Here is a 23,623-nt window from a genome sequence, read left to right as displayed (position 1 = left end):
AGTCGCTCTGGATAAGATGCCAAATGCCTAAATGTAAATGTAATGAAATTGTGTCTCATGAGATACAGTCTGAGTTTTATGAACGATGCTATGAGTAAAATGTTAAACCAACCAACTTATAAACTTGATTAAAATTTATAATCCAACACAGAGCAGAAACATCTAATAGACACTCTAAATATAAACGTGCAGTGTGTTAAGATGCATTAAGAGCCTGAGGAGTGTGTAGTGAGTAGCTAGTGTGTGTGTGTGTGTGTGTAGTGTTTAATGTGCATATATAGTGTACAGTTAGAGGCTTTATTTGTTTAGGGTTGGCGTTCTTTCTGTTCTGTTCCTCTGGACTTTGGAGCCATAAACAGGTGAATAATTAATGCAGCGCTGTGTCAGTCAGCAGAATTAACACTGTTTGTGTGTGTGTGTGTGCCTCTGTGTGTCATTTATGTGTGTTTGACTCCTGAGTGCTGCACAGGATAATCAGTTGGTATTGATCAGTTATCAAGAAACAGCAGGTATGTTAGTCTTTTGAATCTTTCAGTTAAAATGAGAGTGTGTTTGACCTGTGCAGAGTGTGTTATGAGAATGTATGGTGTGTTGAGAGTCTATAGGGTGTGTTAAGAGTGTGTGGGGTGTGGTAGGAGTGTGTTGGGAGTGTGTAGGTGTGTTTGGAGTTAATACCCAATTAAAAATATCTGCAGCCATTTTTATTGTATTCGTAATATCAACAACTCTAATGTGTGTGTGTGTGTGTGTGTGTGCCCTCTAGTTTGGTATCTTTTTGTTAAAAATTATTAACAAAAGTCTTAAGTACAGAAGTAATTTCTATCTGAGACAGACAGCTTTCACGCCAGCCATGAAGGATTTGTACCGAGCCTTGACCGAGACCCCCCCCCCCCCCCAACATCATCGTCTCTATGGAGATCAGACCCTCCTGTGGAAATGTCACTTCTAGATTTTAAGACTGAGATGTACATCTGAAATGAATAATATGTCATAATAATAGGAACACACACACACACACACACACACACACACACACACACACAAACTCTGGTCCTCACATTTTATGCCTAATATATAAGTGACCTGGTGAGATTTTATATAAAGTTCACATCAGACCATAAGTTGATTCTACATGCCTTTACACCTAAAGCTACAAAAGTGAGATAATAAACATAAAATGTAGTCTAAATGAAACAAAAAACTGCTTATCCTTAGAATCATGCTTTCCCGCTAGTTGTAGAATTGAAAATGGTCAGAGTCATTATACACACACGGGTGTAAAGAACCATGTGGGGTATTCCACTCCGGGTGTAATTGATGTGTGTACACATTATGACTGACGTGTCTTTGGGAACTGAGGTACGATCCAGATGATAGGATGCTACCGGTAGAGACACAGGACTGGATCAGCCTTCATTCCTTTTTAACTCAATGGATTTGTAAAGATGTTCTCAGTGTGGAGTTAAAAATTAGAGCTCAGGGTTCAGGGTTAAACTGATGGGATCATGTGCAGTTTTACACATTTGAAAAATATTAAAATGTGACCGAACTACTCATCTTAAAGTCTCTCTCTCTCTCTCTCTCTCACACACACACACACAGTGGCCGTATGAATGCAATGGAAGAAATAAAGGTAAGCTAAAGGATAATCTATTATGATCATCAAATATCATCGCAGAATCTCCTCTGAACCGTGTTGTTTATTCACCGCCCACGTGCCAACGGTGTGGCTTATTCTAAGGCGTGGTTGATTTATAGGGTGTGACTGAGATTAAGTGTTTCCCAGTTTAAAGTGTGGTTGAGTTTACAGTGTTTCTGAGATTAAGGCGTGGCTGAGATTAAGGCGTGGCTGAGATTAAGGCGTGGCTAAGATTAAGGCGTGGCTGAGATTAAGGCGTGGCTGACTTTAGAGGACATTAATAATGATATTTATATTTTCTGCTTCAGTCTGGACCGCCGCAGTCACCTTCCACAACTCCATTATCCAAAACTCCAGAATCTCCCAGCCAGTCCAGTAAGTGTGTGTGTGTGTGTGTGTGTGTGTGTGTGTGTGTGTGTGTGTGTGTTTATGACATGATTTCCCTCCTGTCTTTTAGTGGGTTTGGGAAGTCCTGAGTTGTTGAAGGAGCTAAAGCAACCACACACTCTGAAACCTGTTTACACACACACCGGTCTCACCAAAGTGTTCTCTGGTCGTGGACGAATTGTGAGTTTCTCTCTGTCACACACACACACACACACACACACACACACACACACACACACACACACACACACACCTGAATGTACAGTAACAGCTGTGCTTTTTTCTGTAGAATTCTCCTCCTGCATCTGCCTCCAACAATCAGCACACGGCAGAGGGACTCACTCACCGTCTGTCAGGCGGCACAAGTCATTAATATCACTGACCCTCACCCCCACCCCCACTACGCCCCCCCCCCTCCCGTCTGTCACTTCTAACATGGGTGTGTGTGACCTCTACCATAATAACTCACATGTAGTGTGTGTGTGTGTGTGTGTGTGTGTGTGTTTCTCACTGTAGCGTATTAACATTGCATCTGTAAGTTATATACACCAAGATACAGTGTTTGTGTGTGTGTGTGTGTGTGTGTGTTTGTGTGTGTGTGTGTGTGTGTGTGTAACAGACAGCACTTCTGTCAGGCTACTGTGTGCATATGAACATGTATATTTTTTTTAAATAAAATCATGAAATGAAACTACATTAAGTGTTTAAAATGTGCTTTGTGTGTGTGTGTGTGTGTGTGTGTGTGTGTGTGTGTGAGAGAGAGAGAGAGAGAGATTGATACATTGCACTGTAGTACAGAGGGCATTGAGATTAGTGTGATGATTAGTGTCGTCAAACATGGGAGTGTGTAAAGGGGGAGAAACACACACACACACACACACACACGGGCGCAGTGAGAGAGAGCAGTACAGTGGAAAGTGTTTGTGTGTGAGCTGTATGTGTGTGTGTGTGTGAGTGAGCTGTATATGTGTGTGTGTGTGTGTGTGAGTGTGTGTGTGTGTGTATGCATGTGTATGATGATGGTGAGATCACTGTTGCATCAGTACTTCCTGGTGGCGACCGTATTGTCTCTGCTCCTCTTCCTCACTTCACTGTGGCTACGTAAGTATTCTCTCTCTACTATTGTCATTCTTTTTTCCACACACACACACACACACACACACACACACACACACAACTACAGACAATTAGACGAACACACAGACAGACTGACACATACAGTATATATAGAACAGACGCATGCATAAACACAAACGTTCTCTGAACTTGAACTACTTTGTGTGTGTGTGTGTGTGTGTGTGTGTGTTTACACAGCTCAAGGTACAGTACAGGACTGTGAATCCTCATGGCTCCCGTGTCTTAGTGATCCAAACAGTAAGGTACAGACACACACACGTGCACGCAGTAATGAACATGGTGATGTATATGTGTATGTTGTTGTACATAATTTCTAAACCCCGCCTCCTTCATCCCCTCCCCTCCACCCGTCCCTCCTTCTGCCCCGCCCACTCTCAGGAACCTGTAGTAGTCCCTGCAGGGGGCGATGTTGGGTCCCACTCTAAGAGAGTCATCATTAGGAGTGACGTCATCGTACCTGACTGTCCTGGACAGCACTTCCAGGTGTCCCGCCTCCTGCTGTATTTAGACTCCGCCCTCAGCCCTGCCTCTGATGTGCTGCTGGAACCCTACCTACTCTGCTGGGAAGAGCTAATTAAGTAAGACCTAGTTGATGTCATTTATTCCTTCCTGATTTGTTTGATTCTACCGGGACAGTGATGTCATCTGCGATCAAAGAACAAACACACAAACACACTGTTTTTTTTTTTTTGTAGGTTCATGGAGGCTCTTGGTCCTCTTGTTGGTTTTTTTACCTACAAAGTTCAGGAGAAGATCGATGTAATTCGCCGGCTGGCCGAGGAAGACAGGCTACTGACACCGCCCCTCACAGACTCGCCACTTCTACCCCACGGCCCCTACAGCCACACCTACCACTCGGTGCGCTCCATGCTGGAAACGGAGCTCCAGTTGGGTGTGGTCAGCTTCGTCGGACAGACGCCTTCAGGCAGTCGGAATTTGCTCCGCCTTCACCGCTCGTTGCTGTGGCTGCAGCTGCTGCTGAGGAAGCTCTGGCTGGAGCCCGGGCCAGCGAGAAGCCTGGGTGAGGTGTGTGATGAAGCATACAGCGAGGCGTTGGCGCCGCATCACCCGTGGCTGCTACAGAGGGTAGCGCGGCTCGCCTTTAAGGCCATGCCTGAACTCACTGTACTGCTCGGCCTGGTGTGTGTGGGTGAGCATGAGGAGGCGGAACCAATCATTCGCAACATTGTCACATTGATTGGTGAGGTGCGACGAAGAACCCACCATGAACTGGAGAAAAGAAACATGCTAGACTTACCTTAAAGGAACTCAGCGGTGTGAAACGTGAACAATGCTAAACTGATTACTTTCTGAGTGAGTGTTTAAGACGAAGACGTGGAGAGCAGGATTACGACTCCTAGTGTACACACGAGCTGCCGCAAAACAGACGCCATAAACACGATATGTGAAGTAGCAGATTAATCCCAGTGATGGTTTTAATGTTAGGATTGTTACGTATCCACAATCTCTTTAAAATATCTAAGCTTTCGTGCTGCCACTTCCTGTTTCCCAAGTTCCAAATTCATCTCAGGCTTATTCTGTGAACCCTGGAGCCTAAGACCTCAGATTAGCCTAAGACCTCAGATTTGGAGCGTGACAGTAATATGAATATGAAGAGTGAGCAGTGGGTAGTGCTGTGAACTAACTAAAGAACTTAACATTTTTTTGCTAATGTTGCTAAACTTTCACAGTAACAAGTTAAAACAGACATGCAAATTTCATAACTTTCTTTCATCCACTATCATTTTTTTCTTATTTACTTCTTCTTTTTGCAATGAAACTTATAGAACATATTATTTAATATCCAGCCCAGCAATAAAATTTTTTTTTATTTAATACTGACTCAGGAATCTGCAATTTAAAGAAACAGGTGAAATTTCCATCAAAGGGAAAGGAAGGGGGAATGAGCAGGGAGGAGCACGGATCCAGATAGATCTGCACTGGTGAGTATTACTGCAAATTAGGGAAAAAAATATCATCAGACTGGACGACTTTATTCAAGGTGTTTATCTCTGCTTTACCATAAATAGAATAACCGTATGCAAGTATGCTGCATAACACACCACAATGATGTCTCAAGTTTAGAATCTGATGCTCATGTAGACCACATGATGTGTGTTTAATATATTTTAACAAACCTGCTCAGGTGTGTGTGTGTGTGTGTGTGTGTGTGTGAGAGAGAGAGGTTATGTAGTGTGTGTATAGTGTGCTATTTGTAAGTCATTCTTTGTTTAAAAATTCTTCACTGATTTAAAATGTTCTTCTGATAATACAAGTGTACTCACTCAAATCAAGTGTCAGGTGATCAGCACAAGTTGTGTTATACCATGATTTAGTCCACTAAGGAAAAAAAACAATATAAGAGAAAAAAACCTCACTATCCAGTATAATTAACACACACTGATCTTAAGAGAGACAGATCGAGAACTACAACGTAAATGGTATCAAACTTAATAATTAGTTTTTCAGACAGCATGGAAGGAAAGCGTCTAGAACTATAAAAACAGATGTTAGTGTTGTTAGATCAATGTATCTCTCCACTCTTATAGAAATAACAAAATATTTTGTTTAATACTGTAGCAAACTTAACCAGGACCCCTACAGATAACAACGGTAACATACAGTAGGGAGGATTTCATGGACTTTTTCAATAACAAAATTGAAAACATTAGGCAAAAAATTCGGCCTTTAAAACCAAACAATTTGATGTAGGTGATAATATAACTACAGTGCAAAAGTTTTAGGCACATGCAAATAACTGCTGTAGAGCAAAAATGTCTTCAAAACATACTAAAAAAAAAGAGATAAAAAAATATATTAATAAAACAAAGTCAAATATAGTTGCAAGCAACAATGAGCGGGCCCAAGCACCCTGCACCTCACCAAAAAGACAATGGACACAGTGAGCACATACATATAAAGAAGACATATCAATACCATTATGACATAATTTTAGAAAAAGGATCATTTTAAGTTTAGAAGTCCAAAATGCCCCAGATGCTGGAAAAATCTAACTTCATTGGTTTAATTTTGCAATCAACCCAAAATAACTGACTTCCTGTTGATCAGAGCCCATGACATGCAAAGTTAAAGTTGTTTAGCTCAAAATCATAGGCTCTAAAATTTTTTTAAAAAGCTCTAAATGTGTCGCGGTTTCGCATGTATATAGTATGTGCTGGTGGATATGGGCTTTGCAACAAAATCTCTTGTGAAGGCCGTGAGCCACGCCCAGGGCTCAGACGCGCAGGCATCCTAATGGCAGCAGATTCCAACCTAAGTGGCAATTTCCAAGTTTTTGAGCATGTTAAGACCCCAAAAAGCCCAAAAGGGTGGGAAAAAATCCTGCGCACTCTATAGTACTCGGGCCCTAATGATAATAAATATAGTTGCAAGCAAGGGGCCCAAGCACCCTGTGCCATCGCCACCCGGCTGCACTATACAGGGCTGATGTCAGTTTGGGCCCTAAATATTTGTTGAGTGTGTTAGTGTGTATGTGTGGGGGTTACTGTGTGTGTGTGTGAGAGAGAGAGATAGAGAGAGAGAGAGAGAGGCGATGATCCTCTTCCTACACATTTACTGAAACAGATACCAGATAACTGAACCCCTTATAAAAACAGTCAACTCATCACATAGCCATGAGTACAATCCTACTGATTATTAATTCAACTCAACACACACTCTGTGTATAGGAAACTCTGAAAAAGTATTATTTTTTTCAAACACACATTTATTTCATACATCTCATGTTTCATTATAACATTAACAATTTATACAACTTTTTAGCTTAGCCAACAAACATATAAATAGATAAATAAGTAAAAAAAACTAAAATAAATAAATAAATAAATATCATCTTGAGGATCATCAGCAGGAGAAGCAGTGATTTTACAGGAGCACAGTCTTACTATGACCAACACACACACACACACACACACGCACACGCATTGTTTCTGAAAGGCTGACGATGTGAGCAGTGAGTTGTGTGGGTTACCTCAACAACAATTTTAAAATAAGGTCAAAGGTCAGACTGAGAGCAGTGTGTGGACGGAACACAGAACTCAGTGACACACACACACACACACACACACACACAGACAAAACACCAACAGCTTCACCTGCTAATATTGCTATGCTAACAGTGCTAATTAAGTTAGTCCCATACGGGCAAATCCTAACTGTTATAAATGCAAACATTGTATTGTTGTAGCTAGGGTTACGCTAATCAATGTGACATGCTAACCTTCTGTGTGCTAACGATCATTACCTAAACAGCAACAGCATCTATATGCTAATCCACACAACACAAAGTGATCCTAACAAAATGTCTGATAGCTTTCTATGCTAACTTCTTAAAATGCTAATATTAAAATAATTACATAGTGTTACACACACACACACACACACACTATTGCTTAGTAGAAATGTAGAGTGTGTTTGTGTGTGTGTGTGTAGATGTAGTGTTTGTCTTAACATTAAACACTAAACTTCAATGTAAAAAAATCACAGAAAACAATGATTAATTACTAATAGGAGAGAGAGAGACAGAGAGACAAAGAGAAAGAGACAGAGCGAGGCAGAAAGACAGAGAGACAGAGAGACAAAGAGAAAGAGACAGAGCGAGGCAGAAAGAGAGACAGAGAGACAAAGAGAGAGATAGAGAGAGAGAGAGACAGAAAGAGAGACAGAAAGAGAGAGACAGACGTAGAGAGAGACAGATGGAGAGAGGGACAGAGAGACAGAGGGAGAGAGAGACAGAGAGACAGAGGGAGAGAGAGACAGAGAGACAGAGGGAGACAGACGGAGTATAAACGTGTAAACTGTTACTGTGATTAAAATGAGCGCATTTAGGATAATCAACTACGGGGGGCGCTGAAGAGCAGGAACAAACTGTAATAAAAATCAAACACAATGATGTCACTTCCAGTACACACACACACACACACACACACACGTCTCTGTGTCACTGTTAATATTCAGATTTAAACTGTGATTATTGATTAGTCAGTGATATGTGCAGCATCAGTACCTTCATACGTGTATAATATAAATCTATCAGTTTTTTACACACACACCATCAGGCCACACCCACTCAACAGCACTAGCCCCGCCCACCCCAGCAGAAGGCATCTTCAGCCTTTAAGTCTTAAACTAATCTGACTAGCTGTGTGTTTATTATGGAATGATTGAACAACATACACAAATACTGAGACACACACACACACACACACACACACACACACACACACACACACACGCTGTATAAATGTTCTCCCTGTCAGTGGCAGTGTTAGACTGCAAAACCCTAACGTCCTCAAACAGGAAGTAAACTTCAGGGAGAGAGAGAGAAAAGTGTGTGTGTGTGTGTGTGTGTGTGTGTGTCTGTCTGTCTGTCTACTTGGAGTTAATGCGCAGTTTAAAGGACACTCGGCCAGCGAACTTGTCCCGCTCGCTGAACTCTGTGATGGTGTTGGAGTTGATTTTACACTCGATGTTCACGTCAGTGTTCAGGGTCACGTTCACAAACTTCACAGCGACCAGAGGCTGAGTGTAGTTCACCTGCAGGCACACACACACACACACACACACACACACACATATATATCCGTCCATAACACATTTTAATAAAAACGTATCTGTAGCTGAGGAAACAGCGTCCTCTAGTGGTGATTTTACTCACTAATCACAGATCTACATTTAACCTCAATTTACAGACACACACACAAACACACACACACACACACACCTGAGCACGCTGACCGTAGTAGGGATAATACATCAGATTAAAAGTCCCATTAGGAGGAAAATAAATGACTTGAACATCACTGTCGTCCTTCTGAAGAGAGAGAGAGAGAGACATGAGATTTACACACACACACACACACACACACTGTCTCTCATACACAGGAAAATATGTGTGTGTGTGGATCTTGCCTTGGCTCCACAGGTGATATATGGAGACTGGCCCTCTTTTCCTGGCAACATTCCAATAACCTAAAAAAAGTTTGAAAGTCAGAATAGGTTGTGTTATATTGATATGTGTGTGTGTATGTGTGTGTGTGTGTGTGTGTGTGTGTGTGTGTGTGTGTGTGTGTATGTGTGTGTGTGTGTGTGTGTGTATGTGTGTGTGTGTGTATGTATGTGTGTGTGTGTGTATGTATGTGTGTGTGTGTGTATGTGTGTGTGTGTGTGTGTGTGTGTGTATGTGTGTGTGTGTGTATGTATGTGTGTGTGTGTGTATGTATGTGTGTGTGTGTATGTATGTGTGTGTGTGTGTATGTGTGTGTGTGTGTGTGTATGTATGTGTGTGTGTGTATGTATGTGTGTGTGTGTATGTATGTGTGTGTGTGTGTATGTATGTGTGTGTGTGTATGTATGTGTGTGTGTGTGTATGTGTGTGTGTGTGTATGTGTGTGTGTGTGTGTGTGTGTGTGTGTGTGTGTGTATGTATGTGTGTGTGTGTGTATGTGTGTGTGTGTGTATGTGTGTGTGTGTGTGTGTGTATGTGTGTGTGTGTGTATGTATGTGTGTGTGTGTGTATGTGTGTGTGTGTGTATGTGTGTGTGTGTGTGTGTGTGTGTATGGTCATTAATGATATTCAGGATGTCTGAATGTATTAAATATTAAAGGTCCTGTGATGTGTGTATGTTGTTAAACCGCTTCGTCAAAAAGTGTTAAATGTTTAAACTGAGTGAATCTTTAAGCCCCTCCCACTGGATCATTACTGCAGTGATTAATACGGTTCAGCTGGAACAAGTTATTTAACCCTAACAGCAGTGAGGAGCTTCTCATTCATACACAACCACGTCAGAGACACACCCTGCAGCTGTGGCACAGATGTTATGAGAACATAGTGTGTGTGATTAATCATGTGTGTGTGTGATTGGTCATGTGTGTGTGTGATTGGTCATGTGTGTGTGTGATTGGTCATGTGTGTGTGTGATTGGTCATTAATCATGTGTGTGTGTGTGTGATTGTGCAGTACCCGGTTCAGTTTGATGAGCACGCAGGGTTTTCCATCGCGGTAACCGTAGGTGTGGTCAGTGAATCCAGAACACTCCTCCAGCATGGTGCGGTTAAACTGACACGCCCTTTTGGGGTTATTGCGCACGTTACCGCTGTCCTCCTGAAAGTTAAACTGATCTGGTGCACATGCGTCGTTATTCAGCACCTGCTGAGAGTTATTATACGCTGGGGGGAGAGAGAGAGAGAGAGAGAGAGAGAGAGAGATTCACAAATTTTCCCACCTCTCTCTCTCACACACACACACACACACACACACACACACACACTTTACTTACGGGTAAGGAAGGTGTTGAGCGCCTGGACATATCTGTCCCAACTCTCAGTTTTTTCTATGTCATATATTATCTCCAAATCTTTATCCTTGGGCCTGATCATCAACCCTGCAAACACACATACGTATACACACACACACACACACACACGTATACACACACATACACACAGATAAGGGTACATTATGTACTAATATTACAGTAAAACACCCTGTGTGTGTGTGTGTGTGTGTCCGTGTTTTCCTGAGGGTGTGTGTGTGTGTGTGTGTGTGTGTGTGTGTACCTGGTGTAGAGAGTCGGTCCTGCCAGGTTGGTTTGTAATCATCGAGTGTGAGCAGCATGACATACATGGTGAGGCAGAACATTCCAGCAAGGAATGTGTAGAAAACCACATAGAAGAGTAGAATCAAACCTGCACACACACACACACACACACACACACACACCTCACATCAGTCGTTGTTCCTCCTCTGTATTCCTCTGTTTTCCTAACCCTATACCCCCAGTTCCGTGTCCCTGAGCCAAGCTGCGTTCCCGTCGGCCTGAAGTGCCCTACGATGTGCACTACACAGTGTGATTTTAAACAGCAGGGAGTAAAAATGTGCACTGTGAACGGTGTAGGGAACGAAGGAACATCACGTCTTCACTTTATCGGAAAAGGGAATGAAAAATGTCCCAAAAGTCATTGCGTCTTCCTGGAGGGTGAAAGAAATTGGAGTTTGAAAAAGGATATATATATTAAATTGTCATTATTACCAAGAACGACATCATGTTAAAAACACACAACAAGTAAAATTTTTATTTAATTAAGAAATCCTTAATGTTATTGTTAGGTTTTAAATGAAGAATATGTGTGTGTCCGAGCTAAGTTTTAAGCTAAGAGAAGAAGAGTTATTTCTTGTTGTGTCCGCTGCACCTTGATACACTTACCGGTCCGGGCCCGAGACAAACACACACACACACACACACGCAGGCATGATGTCTGGAGGTCTCTGTTTATTCTCAGCAAAGAGAGCACATTTAAACGGTGCTACGTCCCGAACATCAAAAGAACCATCATTAACATGTCAGTCCTAGAGAGACCCGGAGACAGACAGGAGAGAGGACATACATTTACATTCTCCTGATTAAACTAAAGGGTTCTAGAGGACAGGAGCCATTTGGAGGTGTCCTCTCCTGGGTACAGGATATAGAAGGTGTTACCACATGAGGCATGAGGAGGCGCAGTGAGGGGTCTGTTCTCAGAGCACAGGAATCTTATTATTACATTATAATGTCTTACAGTGTTATAAAACCTTACAGTTATATAGGCTAGTAATCTGTGAAAAAAAATATCTGTGTACATCTTTAATCAATTTTTATTATGAATTAATGATTTATTCATAAGGTTATATACAGGATGTAGTATGTTTAATACAATAGTATGTTTAAAAATAATATCAGGTTTTCTTTCAATGAAAGTTTTAGTAAGTTTTGTCGAGGAAAGTTTCCTTCACCGACATTCCCTGCAAACGGAGCACGGAGTAGGGAACACACTATGAAGTACATTCGGAATGGAACGCAGCCCCAGTGTTCTTATCAGTGATGGGTCGTTCATGAACGATTCGTTCTTTTTGAACAAATCTTTAATGTGACTCAGAAGAACGAGTAGGCATGTAGAGCCCTAAACCCTCTCTGCTCAGGGGCGCTGTATCAGGCCCGACCCTACGCTCTGACCCTACGCTCTGACCCTGTGCTCTGACCCCAGTTACACTGGGATATGGGAAGGAAGAGTTTCACTGTGCTGTAATGTATATGCGACAAATAAAGGCTTAACTAACATAACTGAGTTAAGTGTAAGACATGATATTCAGTACTTGTGAACCAAGATTTGCTTGTTTTCCTGAGTCAAAATTTATTAAAAGATTTTTCTCTTTTTGCGGAACATTTGCAAACCATGTTACTCGCAATCCGAGGTTCCACTGTATATAAATAGTATATAGTGAGGTGGACAACTTACAGTGGGTTCAAATGATTATAGGTGGTGCAGTGAGGAAGGTATTGTATACCATTAGGGCTACAACTAACAAACAGTTTAATAATAAGCTCCTCCCGTGTAGTTCTGGGCTGATTCTTCACTATTCTTAGCATCATTGATACCCCATGTATCTACTTAGACTTTGGCTAATTGTGGGGTGAACAGGTGACTTTATGACGGCTAACGACCTCAAACAGGTGCTACTAATTTAGAATCATGAGCAGAGTGTAGCTGGACTATTTAAAAGCACAATAACAGGTCTTTGAGGGTCAGAAATCTGGCTGATAAGCAAGTGATCAAATACTTATTGAACACAGTAATTCACAAATAAATTGTTAAAAAAATCATACAATGTGATTTCCGGATTTTTCTTTTTAGATTCTGTCTCTCACAGTGGAAATGCACCTATGCTGAAAATTATAGACCCTTCCCAGAGAATTTGCAAAATCACAGGGTGATCAAATATTTATTGACCTCACTATAATAATAATGAAATAAATAAAAAATGCAAGACATGTATGCTTTACAACTGCCAAATATATACAGTGGAACCTTGGATTACGAGCATAATTTGTTTCGGAACCGGGCTCGCACTCCAAAACATTCGTAAACCAAATAAAATTTAAAAAAACACACTAATGGAATCACTGCTGTAAAGTAAAAATAAAACAAATAAACCTGCACTTTACCTTTGAGAAGAATCATGACGGAGCAATGTTTCTGTGTAGAGCAGTGAGAAAGAGTGTCTGTGTGTCTGTGAAGGTGAAAGTAGAACATAGCAGGCAAAGAGCATGCTAAACCTTGAGCAGAGAGAGAACATGAATTTTTAACGTCTCTAATAAAACTTGCTTTTGCTTTACACGCGCACGGTACACACACACACGCATACAGACACAAAATAAAATGTTTGACACACACACACACACACACACATGTGGTCAGTGTTGTAATAAACAGTACACGCGTGCACGGACGTTGATTATACCAGTAAGAGACAAGCACTAAGACCCAGCAGGGGAGACATTTACCCGATTTCGGATTTCTCTGCCTCCGCCATGTATCTTTTCTCCAACTTTTTTTTTTTTTTTTTTGCTCCGCCCTCTCTATGAGGTGCCGAAATCTGCTAGCATCAGTGTGCGAGACCGAGTGTGTTCACTCCGCTCCGCGCTCAAATAAATTTTTTTTTAATAATCGATTCGTTGTTGCAGTCCTATATACCATGATAAATAATTTTGCATATGCGATCATAAATGGGTGCAACAGGAAGGTATTTTATATTGTGATAAAGAATTTGCATGTAAACAGTATACAGAAGAAGAGTTATGTACAAAGAGTGCAATAATTTTGATGTATGCAGTAAGAAGATATTGTATACTATACAGTAATCAATAGTTTGTATGTATACTGTATGCATATGTAACTGTTAACAGAAAGGGTTATGAACACTGAATGCAATTAAGAAAGAAAAATGGCATAGCATATTTGCATATGAATGTTTACACACAGAGAAGGGTTATGTACAACGAGTGCAACTTGTTACTGGGAGTGGAATAAGATATGAGTTAGGTCATTTTTACAGTATACAATATGTGCAGCAGGTATGAATGGTGCAATCCTGGGGGTTTAGTTTATGTCCAATAGTGAGCAATTTCGTAGTGCAGAATACGGTAATGTATCCAGTCAATGTGTATGTGCTCGGGTGGAGTTCAGCAATGAAACAGCTGTGGGGAAAAAGCTGTAGTAGTAGTAAAGCTCCTACAATGGATTAATCAGTTCTCACCCTCCTCCTGCAAGTCTTTCCGGTCCGACATAGTGCAGTTTCCATACCAAAATGTGATACAGCTGGTCAGGATGCTCTCGATAGTGCAACGATCTTCAAGGATCCAAGATGGCGGTGCGGCAGTAGCACCGGAGCCAAAATGGTGCTACGTTGTTTACGTTTTGTGTGTAGCGCGTTTATTTTACTATGTGTATGGATAATGTCGCAACTGGTGTCCGTACATACAACAGCCAGACACTTTTCAACCTAAAAAACCCGGTTAATGATATCCACGATGAGCTGCGGGAAAAGCTACGCGACCTCGGCTTGCTGCGTGAACCAGGCCTCAAAGCCTTGGCGTTGCCTGATGCCGGAGGCCGAAGGAAGGGTCATCGGAAGCGGTGCGCGAGGAAGCGGAAGCGTGGCAAGCGGGCAGGAGTCTGTACTAGGCTAAAAACAAACCCTGGCTGGCCGGCACTCCCGTCCATCATCCTATCTAACGTCTGCTCCCTGGACAATAAACTGGACTACATCCGGCTCCAGCAGGCTACACAGCGTGAGGTTAGAGACTGCTGTGTCTTTGTTTTCACAGAGACATGGCTCAGCGACAGAGCATCGGACGCCGCTATTCAGCTAGACGGGCTAGCCTCGTTTCGCGCCGACAGAAATGCAGCTCTGTGCGGTAAGACTTGAGGTGGCGGCTTGTGTGTTTACATCAACACGAAATGGTGCAAGAACTCTGTGCTAGTTTCTAGTTATTGCTTATCGCTAGTGGAGGTTGTGACTGTTAGATGCAGACCTTTTTATTTACCACGGGAATTCACCACTGTTTTCATTATCAGAGTGTACATTCCAGGATGGACTGTTTATTTTTGCTGGAGAATGCAAATCTCAAGTCAGTGCTTCCTAGATTTCATCAGTATGTGGACTTTGCAACGAGAGGGGAAAACACGCTGGATCTTGTTTACACAAACATTCCCGGCGCATATCGGGCAGAGCCGCGCCCCCACCTCGGCTACTCAGACCACATCTCTGTTATGCTAATTCCAGCATACAGACCACTCGTCAGGCGCTCAAAACTGGTTCTGAAGCAGGTGAAAAACTGGCCAGCAGGAGCCATCTCTGCTCTTCAGGACTGTTTCGAGAACACTGACTGGAACATGTTTAGGGAAGCTGCAACTTAGGGTGACTTTACTGACTTGGAGCAGTACACGTCATCAGTGACCAGCTACATTAACAAGTGCACTGATGACGTCACTGTCTCCAAGAGCATCATCTCACGACCCAACCAGAAACCGTAGATTACTGCGAAAGTGCGTGCACTTCTGAGGACCAGAGACTCTGCCTTCAAAGCGGGAGACAAGGTGGCCCTCAGAACAGCAAGGGCACACGCCCAGAGAATCCACAATCACTTTAGGGACAGCGGCGACACACGGCGCATGTGGCAGGGTTTACAAGCCATCACAAACTACAGGACGACATCACCTGCCTGTGACATTGACGGCTCCCCCCCAGATGCGCTGAACAACTTCTACGCTTGGTTTGACAGGCAGAACGACGTGGCGGCGAGAAAAGACCACCCCTCCTGCGAACGACCAGGTGCTGTGTCTCACTACAGCTGAGGTGAGGAAAACTCTACGCAGAGTCAACCCACGTAAAGCTGCTGGACCAGACAACATCCCAGGCAGAGTGCTCAGAGAATGTGCTGAACAGCTGGCAGATGTTCTCACCGACATCTTCAACATCTCTCTGAGCAGCGCCGTCATTCCCACGTGCTTCAAGGCCACCACCATCGTCCCCGTGCCCGAGAAGTCTACGGTGTCCTGTCTCAATAACTACCGTCCCGTTGCACTCACACCCACCATCATGAAGTGCTTTGAGCGGCTCGTCATGAGACACATTAAGAACCTGCTGCCCCCCTCACTGGACCGCTCAACGGGCGACGCCATTTCCACTACACTACATCTTGCCCTCACACACTTGGACAACAAGGACACATATGTTCGAATGCTGTACATAGATTTCAGCTCAGCATTCAACACTATCATCCCCCAACAACTGATCGAGAAGCTGAACCTGTTGGGCCTGAACACCTCCTTCTGCAACTGGATCCTGGACTTTCTGACTGGTAGGCCTCAGTCAGTACGGATCGGGAACTGCACCTCCAGCACCACCACACTGAGCACTGGGGCCCCACAAGGCTGTGTGCTCAGTCCCCTGCTGTTCACACTGCTGACTCACGACTGTGTAGCAACACACAGTTCGAACCACATCATTAAGTTCGCTGATGACACGACCGTGGTGGGTCTCATTAGCAAGAACGACGAGTCAGCATACAGAGAGGAAGTGCAGAGGCTAACGGACTGGTGTAAAGACAACAACCTGTCTCTAAATGTTGACAAGACAAGAGAGATGGTTGTTGACTTTAGGAGGACACGAGGCGACCATTCTCTGCTGAGCATCAACGGCTCCTCTGTGGGAATCGTCGAAAGCACCAAATTCCTGGGTGTCCACCTTGAGAAGGACCTCAGCTGGTCCCTCAACACCAGCTCTCTACACAAGAAAGCCCAACAGCGTCTCTTCTTTCTGAGAAGACTGAGAAAGGCCCAGCTTCCACCACCGATCCTGACCACCTTCTATAGAGGAACTATCGAGAGCATTCTGAGCGGCTGCATGTCTGGTTTGGAAATTGTGCCATATTGGACCGCAAAACCCTACAGCGAATAGTGAGGACAGAGGAGAAGATCATCGGGGTCTCTCTCTCCTCTATTGAAGACATCTACACCACACGCTGCATCCGCAAAGCCACCAGCATTGTGGCTGATCGGACACACCCCTCTCACACACACTTCACACTCCTGCCATCTGGAAAAAGGTACCGAAGCATTCGGGCACACAAATCCAGACTGTGCAACAGCTTTTTTCCACAAGCCATCACAACACAAACATTATCACTCAGCTTAACTCAACTACCTCAAAATATTGGGACTGGACTGATGAATCAACACAAGTGCAGACACACTGACCTACACCACCAAACTATCGTACACACCAACCTGTAAATGCTTCACTGTTTATCTTTTGCACAATGATCATTACTGGACTACTTTTTGCACTAATTCCTTAATTCTTGCTGCTGTTTTAAGGAATGTTTATGTTTACCCACTACCTCAACATCATATTTTATGTTCTGTTATGTCGTGGTTGCGCACTGTCACTTTGTTGTTGCTCTTGTTTGCACATTTGCACATGCACTTTATGTTTTCTATAAAAATGTTATACTTAGCTAGTTAGTTTTTGTTAATTTATGTTGTAATTTATGTTAGGTCTCTCTGTCCTGTCTCTGCTAGCCAGCTAACTAGGCCTCTTGGTTAGCTAGTTTAGTGTCTCTGTTAATTTATGTTGTAAATTTATGTTGCATGTAGCACCTTGGTCCTGGAGGAACGTTGTTTTGTTTCACTGTGTACTAACTGTATATGGTTGTAATGACAATAAAGCCTACTTGAACGATAGAAGTTCAACAGGATGTCTAAAGAGAAGAAGAGGCATTGGTGAGCCTTCTTGACCAGATCAGAGCTTTTGGTGGTCCAGGAGAGATCCTCAGAGATGAGGATGCCCAGGAATTTAAAGCTGGTGACAGGGTCTACCACCTCTCCATTGATGTGAATGGGTGTGTGTGTGTCACCTTTCTCCTTCCTGAAGTCAACTATGAGCTCCTTACTCTTTTTGGTGTTGAGCAGCAGGTTGTTGCCAGCGCACCACGCAGCTAGACGGTCCACCTCCTCTCCAAAAGCTGACTCATCATTAACTGTGGTGTTATCTGCGAATTTAATAATTGTTTTGGAATCATGTATAGGCTTGCAGTCGTGGGTAAATATAGAGTAGAGAAAGGGACTCAGCACACAGCCTTGTGGTACTGCGGTGCCAAAGATGAGGGTGGAAGAGCAGTAGTGATCTGCCCGGGATGCTGGTGCCGGTTGGTCAGAAAGTCCAGAAGCCAGTTGCATAGTAATGCATTAATGCCCAGGTCTCAGAGTTTAGTGACTAACGTGGGGAAAATGACAGTGTCAAATGCTGAACTAAAACCGAAGAAAAGCATTCTGGCATAGGTGTCTTTATAGTCCACTTAAGAAAAGACTGAGTGCAGAGTGTACATATTGATCCGTTTCTGGGCGGTGACACTGTCTGTCGTGGTGTTGATATAGTCCAGGATAGAGAAACCATAGCTTACAATATCCAAGTGGGAACCATAAGTGGCCTGAGTAGCAAACATGCTCCAGTCAGTGTGTTAAAACCGGTCCCAAAGTTCAGAGTCAGCTACCACAGGCCACACTTTGTCTTTACTGTTGTGAATATGCAGGGGAGAGATACAAAGAGGGGTGATCCGATTGTCCCAGGTAGGGGAGGGAGGTAGCCTTGTAAGCTCCAGGTACATTGGTGTAAACATGGTCCAGGGTTTTATTTCCTCTGGTGTGGAAAAAAACATGCTAGTGAAATCTAGAGAGTACTGTTTTTAAGTTGGAGTAATTAAAGTCATCCGCAACAATAAAAGCAGCATCTGGATGCGTGACTGTTGCGTGCTAATGGCTGCATGCAAACTTTATTGCATTGCATCAGGTGAGATGTATACAGCAGTAACAATTGTAGATGTGAATTCACTGGGTAGATAGAAGCGTAAGCACTTAACCATAAGAAATTCCAGGTTAGGTGAGTCGTGTCTCCTGGTGATAGGAGTCTGTACACCAAGCTTTGATTACATAAATGCACAGCTTGTAACGTTTGGATTTATTCTTATCACTAGTTACAATGTCACGGGGTCGTAAATCAAAATACAGGATATTAAAAGTCACTAAAAGTCACAGGACGCGACACAACAGCAATTACTAAATCAAACCAAAGTGTATTAAACAAAACAAACCAACAAATAAACAAACAAGGTGCACCAAAAGCAATGTATACACAAATATAAACAATGTGTGTGATGTATGCGGGTGTGTGTGTGTATTTATGAAAGTCAGAGTTATTGTTGTGTGTGAAATGGTATACGGGAGAGATGGCTCGGCCTCACCAGTAACAGATGTTGAATCCAGGAGCATGAGAACGGAACGAGAGGTGAATTGTAGTTGTCCTGAAAGATTAATCCAGACAGGGAAAAGAAATCCTTTAGATATTGCCAACAAACTCTCTCTCTCTTAGTCAACAGCGCTGTGTACATCATCTCTCCGTCCTGAGTCCTTTGCGGGTTCCGGCTTTATACCGGTACATGTGACCTGACTTAGCTTCCGGGTTCCCTCGCACTGCGATCGCGCATGCTCGCGAGAGCTTAACCCTGTGACCAACACTGTCTATGGGGACAAGTAAAACCAAATCGGGCACATTTCCTTGTGCAGGTGAGCAGCATTAGCTCCTTAATTAATGCCCTGCTATTTAAAATGCCCCTTTATGTGGCCGCGCTACAAGATCTCCACCTCTAATCTGACTGGAGCCATCTGCCGTCCTGTCTGTCTGGAAAACGTAGCGGTTGGCTAGCTCAATAGCACAATCCGGTATGCCGCTGTTCAACCATGTTTCTGTGAAAATCATGATGGTAGAGTTCATAGTCCTCTTTTTGCTGGAGACGTGCAGTCGTAGCTCATCCATTTTGTTGATTAGTGACCAAACATTAGCGAGGAAAATGGTGGGTAAAGAGAGCTGATGCGGCATTGACTTTAGCTAAGGTCTTTGCCTGCCACGCTTCCCCCGCCTGTTTTACGGCCTTGACGCCGCCTGCGAGCGCTTCCGCCCGGCCGGGCAGACCGAGTAGCCTCCAGTGTTCTGAAGATCTTTTAAAATTTAAAATTAGCAGAATTGCATAATCCAGTGTCTATAAGGTCCTTCAGTAGGATGTTAAAGCAAGGCTGTTCTGAGTGAACAACCAGGCAAGGAATAAAAAAATAATTGTAAAAAAAACTGGAGAGATGCTGAGCCTCACGTTGTGCACCCGCTGCCATCTTGGTCACTTGGTCGCCATCACAGATACATATTGAGATGTATATCTGCTACTTATGCTCTGTAAAATTTCATAACGGCTCTAATTTGAGGTGCTGTTTGGTGCTGTTCTGAGGCTGGTGACTCTAAATGAAGCAGAGGTAAGTTTTGATCTTGCATTTCTTCATGAGAGACAGTTTCATCATGGTGCTTAAAGGCTTTTGCAAATGCACTTGACAATACTGTTGTTGTTAATTAACTATCTAATGCCATATGGGTTATTTCACAGTCTTGAAAAAATCCAGTATTGTTTTAGAATTTTTTGCCTGGTACTAAAAAGCTTTTCCCAATGCATGAGCTGATGACTGCTATCTGTGTGTTTGTGTGCGTGTGTGTCTGTGTGACCCAGTTATGATGCTTCCCATCTCTTCAACAGGGGAGGAGGACCAAGCAAATATCAGAACAGCACATCTAATAATCCTCTTTTATTTAATCACTTCATCTTTCTCTTTTGTCTCCCTCTCTCATCTTTATCTTTTTATGTCCTGGATTGTATTGTATTCTTTACAGAGAGAGAGAGAGAGAGAGATGTCATCATTGTAGTACTGTGCCCTGTGGTTCTCTCTCTCTCTCTCTCTCTCTCTCACACACACACACACATACACACACACTATATTATATAATAGATGAGTGAGTCAGGAAAATGGGGAAAATCTCTTAACCTGAGTGATGGTGGATTACTCACTCACTCACTCACTCACTCATCTTCTATAGCGCTTTATCCTGTATTCAGGGTCGCGGGGAGCTGGAGCCTATCCCAGGAGGCTAAGGGCACGAGGCAATCCATCGCAGGGCACACACACACACACACTCACACACCCATTCACAGACTACGTGCAGTTTGGGAACACCAATTACCCTAATCTAGCCTAGTCTTTGGACTGTGGAAGGAAACCGGAGTATCCGGAGCAAACCCACCCAACATGGTGAGAACTTGCAAACTCCATGCACACAAAAACGGGAACCGAACCTAGACCCTGGAGGTGCAAGGCGACAGCGCTAACCACGACACCACTGTGTCGCCTGATGGTGGATTAACCAGACAAAAAAAAACAGAATGGACTGACCACAACCAATCACATGACAACTTACGTCACTAAAAAGCACAACAAATCACATAACTGTGTACCGCCCCCTAAAGAGCACAACTAATCACATGACTGTGTACCGCCCCCTAAAGAGCACAATCAATGACATGACTGTGTACCACCCCCTAAAGAGCACAACTAATCACATGACTGTGTACCGCCCCCTAAAGAGCACAATCAATGACATGACTGTGTACCACCCCCTAAAGAGCACAACCAATCACATGACTGGTGACATGACTGTGTACCGCTCCCTAAAAAAACACAACCAATCGCTTGACTCTGTACCGTCCCTAATGAGCACAACCAATCACATGACTGTGTACCGCCCCTTATGAGCACAATCAATCACATGACTGTGTACCGCCCCTAAAAAACACAACCAATCACATGGCTGTGTACTGCTCCCTAATATGCACAACTAATCACATGACTGTGTACCGCCACCAAAGAGCACAACCAATCACATGACTGTGTACGGCCCCTTATGAGCACAATCAATCACATGACTGTGTACCGCCCCTAAAAAACACAACTAATCACATGACTGTGTACCGCCCCTAAAAAACACAACTAATCACATGACTGTGTACCGCCCCTAATGTGCACAACTAATCACATGACTATGTACCGCCACCAAAGAGCACAACCAATCACATGAATGTGTACCGCCCCCTAAAAAGCACAACTAATCACATGACTGTGTACCGCCCCTAACAAGCACAACCAATCACATGACTGTGTACCGCCCCTAATGTGCACAACTAATCACATGACTGTGTACCGCCCCTAATGTGCACAACCAATCACATGACTGTGTACCGCCCCTAATGTGCACAACTAATCACATGACTATGTACCGCCACCAAAGAGCACAACCAATCACATGACTGTGTACCGCCCCTTATGAGCACAACTAATCACATGACTGTGTACCACCCCTAAAAAACACAACCAATCACATGACTGTGTACCGCCCCTAATAAGCACAACTAATCACATGACTGTGTACCGCCCCTAATGTGCACAACTAATCACATGACTATGTACCGCCACCAAAGAGCACAACCAATCACATGACTGTGTACCGCCCCTTATGAGCACAATCAATCACATGACTGTGTACCGCCCCTAAAAAACACAACCAATCACATGACTGTGTACCGCCCCTAAAGAGCACAACCAATCACATGAATGGTGACATGACTGTGTACCGCTCCCTAAAAAAACACAACCAATCGCTTGACTCTGTACCGCCCCTAATCAACACAACCAATCACATGACTGGTGACATGACTGTGTACCGCCCCTAATGAGCACAACTAATCACATGACTGTGTACCGCTCCTAAAGAGCACAACTAATCACATGACTGTCCCGCCCCTAATAAGCACAGTCAATCACATGGCCGTGTACCGCCCCTAATGAGCACAGTGAGTCACGTGACTGCGTATCCCTGGTTACATGGTTTCGGATGGTTCGGTCCACTGCAGGGGTGTGAAAGCGTCATTTCAGGACAATTCACAAAAAATCTCCCTCCTTTAACCCCTCGCTCACACACACACACACACACCCTGTGGAATATTATGTTTATTATGAGTACAGTAAGAGACATGCGCACGCGGATGTGTGGGGCTCGAGCTTCTTCTTTCGACCATCTGTGATTTTTCATTAATCCGCATCTCTCTCTCTCACACACACACACACACACACACTGTAGGCCTTCGAAAGCTCTTACACACACACACACACACACACACACACTGTACAGTTGTACATGTGATTAATTAATAACACTTGATATCGTTCAGGTACATCATCCGCATCCCCGAATCCTGCGCCCTTACATAATCGTGTGTGTGTGTGTGTGTGTGTGACTCACCCCAGCTGCTCGCGGTCCGGCCCAGCAGCTCGTGTGTGCGCGGGTTCCAGATGAACTCCCTCCAGCCGCCGCTCTCTCTCCGCTCCTCCTGCTTCATGTTTCCGCTGCAGCACCGCTACCGAGCGCGCGCGTCTACCTCCGTGTGTGCGTGTGTGTGTGTAAGCGCTGCTCGACTGGAGCGGGGTTCAGGTTGTGTGTGTGTGTGTGTGCCGCAGCGCGCGCGATAATCCGGGTACGGTACTGCGGTAAAAGCGCATGGCCCCGCCCCTTTTCTCCGTGACTGACAGGGTTGGGTGTCCAATTGTTTAGCGCTGACACACACACACACACACACACACACACGGCCTCTTCGTGTATAGAGAAGTCATAACTACATATAGACGATGTTAGAT

General features: G+C 43.7%; 2 protein-coding genes and 1 long non-coding RNA gene across 3 annotated transcripts; 2 read left to right on the top strand and 1 right to left on the bottom strand.

Moving 5' to 3' along the window:
• The first annotated feature begins 401 nt into the window (after positions 1-401).
• LOC128510601 (uncharacterized) lies at positions 402-2,416 on the top strand. Its single transcript, XR_008356122.1, has 5 exons — positions 402-509; positions 1,603-1,633; positions 1,948-2,014; positions 2,097-2,206; positions 2,316-2,416. It is a non-coding gene; the product is annotated as an uncharacterized LOC128510601 (long non-coding RNA).
• A 198-nt stretch (positions 2,417-2,614) lies between these two features.
• Positions 2,615-5,272, top strand: gltpd2a (glycolipid transfer protein domain containing 2a). Its single transcript, XM_053483006.1, has 4 exons — positions 2,615-3,127; positions 3,341-3,405; positions 3,542-3,741; positions 3,859-5,272. The coding sequence occupies exons 1-4, from the start codon at positions 2,992-2,994 to the stop codon at positions 4,424-4,426; spliced, it is 969 nt and encodes a 322-aa protein (XP_053338981.1). The 5' UTR covers positions 2,615-2,991; the 3' UTR covers positions 4,427-5,272.
• Positions 5,273-6,882: 1,610 nt separating this feature from the next.
• On the bottom strand, positions 6,883-23,466 carry atp1b2a (ATPase Na+/K+ transporting subunit beta 2a). The gene is made up of 7 exons (XM_053482906.1): positions 23,232-23,466; positions 10,742-10,870; positions 10,462-10,566; positions 10,146-10,351; positions 9,095-9,154; positions 8,907-8,996; positions 6,883-8,719 (listed from the first exon to the last, which is right to left on the bottom strand). The coding sequence occupies exons 1-7, from the start codon at positions 23,326-23,328 to the stop codon at positions 8,555-8,557; spliced, it is 852 nt and encodes a 283-aa protein (XP_053338881.1). The 5' UTR covers positions 23,329-23,466; the 3' UTR covers positions 6,883-8,554.
• Positions 23,467-23,623: the final 157 nt, after the last annotated feature.

This window comes from Clarias gariepinus, chromosome 22 (genome assembly GCF_024256425.1).
Source record: "Clarias gariepinus isolate MV-2021 ecotype Netherlands chromosome 22, CGAR_prim_01v2, whole genome shotgun sequence".
In the NCBI taxonomy this organism is placed as follows: domain Eukaryota; kingdom Metazoa; phylum Chordata; class Actinopteri; order Siluriformes; family Clariidae; genus Clarias; species Clarias gariepinus.
Note: the sequence above shows the minus strand (reverse complement) of the source record. Positions and strands in the feature narration are given on the sequence as shown.

Coding starts and splice junctions, on each gene's coding strand:
- gltpd2a (XM_053483006.1), top strand. CDS start 2,992: ATGTGTGTGTGTGTGTGTGTGAGTGTGTGTGTGTGTGTATGCATGTGT. Junction 3,128..3,340: donor CCTCACTTCACTGTGGCTAC/GTAAGTATTCTC, acceptor GTGTTTACACAG/CTCAAGGTACAGTACAGGAC. Junction 3,742..3,858: donor TGCTGGGAAGAGCTAATTAA/GTAAGACCTAGT, acceptor TTTTTTTTGTAG/GTTCATGGAGGCTCTTGGTC.
- atp1b2a (XM_053482906.1), bottom strand. CDS start 23,328: ATGAAGCAGGAGGAGCGGAGAGAGAGCGGCGGCTGGAGGGAGTTCATC. Junction 10,567..10,741: donor GGACCGACTCTCTACACCAG/GTACACACACAC, acceptor GTGTGTTTGCAG/GGTTGATGATCAGGCCCAAG. Junction 10,352..10,461: donor GCTCAACACCTTCCTTACCC/GTAAGTAAAGTG, acceptor CTCTCCCCCCAG/CGTATAATAACTCTCAGCAG.